This window comes from Pygocentrus nattereri, chromosome 18 (genome assembly GCF_015220715.1).
Source record: "Pygocentrus nattereri isolate fPygNat1 chromosome 18, fPygNat1.pri, whole genome shotgun sequence".
Taxonomy (NCBI): Eukaryota; Metazoa; Chordata; class Actinopteri; order Characiformes; family Serrasalmidae; genus Pygocentrus; species Pygocentrus nattereri.
This window is the reverse complement of record NC_051228.1, coordinates 38,688,659-38,691,158: the sequence shown is the minus strand read 5'-3', so window position 1 is coordinate 38,691,158 and position 2,500 is coordinate 38,688,659. Positions and strand designations below refer to the sequence as shown.

At 45.9% G+C, this 2,500-nt stretch overlaps 1 protein-coding gene across 16 annotated transcripts in view; it reads left to right on the top strand.

Annotated features, from left to right (window-relative positions):
• The window catches only part of nbeaa (neurobeachin a), a 280,982-nt gene that overhangs the window by 144,765 nt on the left and 133,717 nt on the right, over positions 1–2,500 (top strand). For all 16 annotated transcript variants that reach the window (XM_037547319.1, XM_037547326.1, XM_037547327.1 and 13 more), the window contains exon 10: positions 1,593–1,726. In XM_037547319.1, the coding sequence (XP_037403216.1) occupies positions 1,593–1,726 (134 nt within the window). The remainder of the gene's footprint in view (positions 1–1,592; positions 1,727–2,500) is intronic.

Here is a 2,500-nt window from a genome sequence, read left to right as displayed (position 1 = left end):
ATAAACAATACACACACGATAAACACACATGATAAACACTACACAGACAACAATAAACACCACCCAGACAACAATAAACACCACCCAGACGACGAACAGCACACAGACGACGATGAACACCACACACACGATAAACACCACACAGACGACGATAAACACCACACACACGATAAACACCACACACACGATAAACACCACACACACGATAAACACCACACACACGATAAACACCACACAGAGTGTCTTTGCTTGACTACTAATGCATCGTTACCTGTAATCACTCTGTTTTGTTATAGACATCATTGGACATTTAATCAAGTTGTTTACGGTTGTGTAATATTAACTTGTACTTGTGAAGTTTCAACGTTTGACCCCTGACGCACCCTCTGAGAGAACACACTGAAATACGGCCGTTTTCTGCACATATGTCAACAGCTGTGTTCCAAAGCCTGGGCTCCAGCCGAGGAAGTGCGGGGCCTCGTTAAGGCTGTCCAATGAAGACTCCTCCTTAGCAGCCCATTGGTCACACAAAAGGGGCAGTCCTAACGAGGCTGCGTGGTGACATCAGAGAATTTGTAGAGAGGAGAATTCCCACTCTCTGCAGTGCCTTCCGGGTTTTTCAGACACTAGGGGGCGCTCACGAGTGAGTCCAAAATGAATAGGTTGATATGGAGCATTTGAGCAAAATCATAGTTTATAAACATTTACATTTTTTTAAATATAAAAGCATACATTAATTTCCAGCATAAAACATTTTAACACCGCTGTTATATTTAAGAGCTTTTAAACTCAAGTCACAGGAGCTTAAAACATTCATGATGTCAGAGAGCGTGAACAGCCAATGAGCTGCTCCGCTCGCCCATCTATCATCCCGCTCTAGCAGTAAAGCCCCGCCCCCTGCTGCCCGAACCCCGATACTGTATAAATAAAGGAAACACACAGGCGAGATTTCTTTGTTTTTTTAGTGAAATCCCTCCTTCTACTGTCTAAAACTGAAGGAAAGGTCTGGTTCAGTGATTAGAGGCTATTTTAACTGCTCGTTTTTAGCCGTTGAGACATTTACTCCCATTCGTTGAGGACTCACTCGCGGGCGCCCTCTGCTGTTCAGCAGTTTTTGATATATAAGGTAACCAAGATGAATTAAAGGATACAAACTCACATTTGTTTTCCATCATTTTTGTGGTGCTGTATTTTTCCTTTGCATCATTCATGCCCAAAGAACTGTGGGTGACCGAAGGCCTGTAAGGATCTATCTGATGCACTCAGAACATGGGCTGCATTTCCAGGCTGTATACGAAGGATCCTTCACTTTGGAACAGCCTACTGTGACGTAGCGGCTGAGAAATGCAGACTAGGCCTCAAATCTTGGGGGGAAAAATGAAACATAAAACCGCAAATGTGCCTTAAAACCTTAAATTCTGCAAATAAAGCGTAAATGTGCATTAAACTGTGTGTTCTCTGTAGAGGGCGTGTTAACTTACTGTCACTACGCAAATCACCAAAACATCATTTGACCGGGAGCGCCCAAACTTTTGCCTTTTGTGATGACAAAGTTCTTGATCCTCATATCTGTGAGTCTTTTGCTCAAACAGGACGTGAAGGCCATCGTCACTCACTCCATCCACAGTGCCATCCACTCCATCGGGGGCATCCAGGTCCTGTTCCCGCTCTTCTCCCAGCTGGACTACCGGCAGCCCAACGACAGTCCGGTGGAGACCACCGTGTGGTGAGCACCTCTAGTCTCAACGTCTGATTGACAGTGATTAACCTGCTCTTCTGTCCTGCACTTAAACGTCCACCTTTTGCGTCTATAGTGCCGATCAGTGCAGTTCAGCTGCGAGGTGGTCACGTGTTCCCGTCTCTGAGCTCCAGCTCTCGTCTCCTGGCCTTCTGGGCTTATTGTTCGTGTCATTAGTTTAGCCTTGGTGTGTTGCTTTCATCACCACACAGGTTGTAGAGCTATTTCTGGTTGGTCTGAATGCAGATGGATGTATTGTGTAATATGTGGATCATCCTACTGAACTGGTTCAAAGTCAGAGCTGAAACACACTTTTAACTGACTTGGACTTTAGACAATGATCTAAATCGTTTGAAATCGTTATGCTTTCAAAGACCGTATAGCTTAATTATGTTTTTAATAATATGACTGAACATTCCAGGGGGCTCGACCCTCTGTCATCAGGAGATCGTGAGTTTGGTCCCTTGCAATGCTGCAGCCGTCCATAGCCGGGGGTCCAAGAGAGCACAACTGGCCTTGCTCTCTGTGGGTGGGTAGGATGACCCCCCATCTCCCCCCATCACTTAACGTAATGCTGGTCAGCGCAGGCGTCTGTTAGCTGGCGTAAAGATCTGGCGGTCAGCGCTTTCCTCCGATGTTTCCCGTGATGTTGCGTGAGCGGCAGTTCAGAAGGATGCGGTGGCTGGTTCACCCTCTTAGTGTTGGTAGTATCGTGTAACTGGGGGATTCCTAACTATTGGGTCGAATGGGAAACGACTAAAT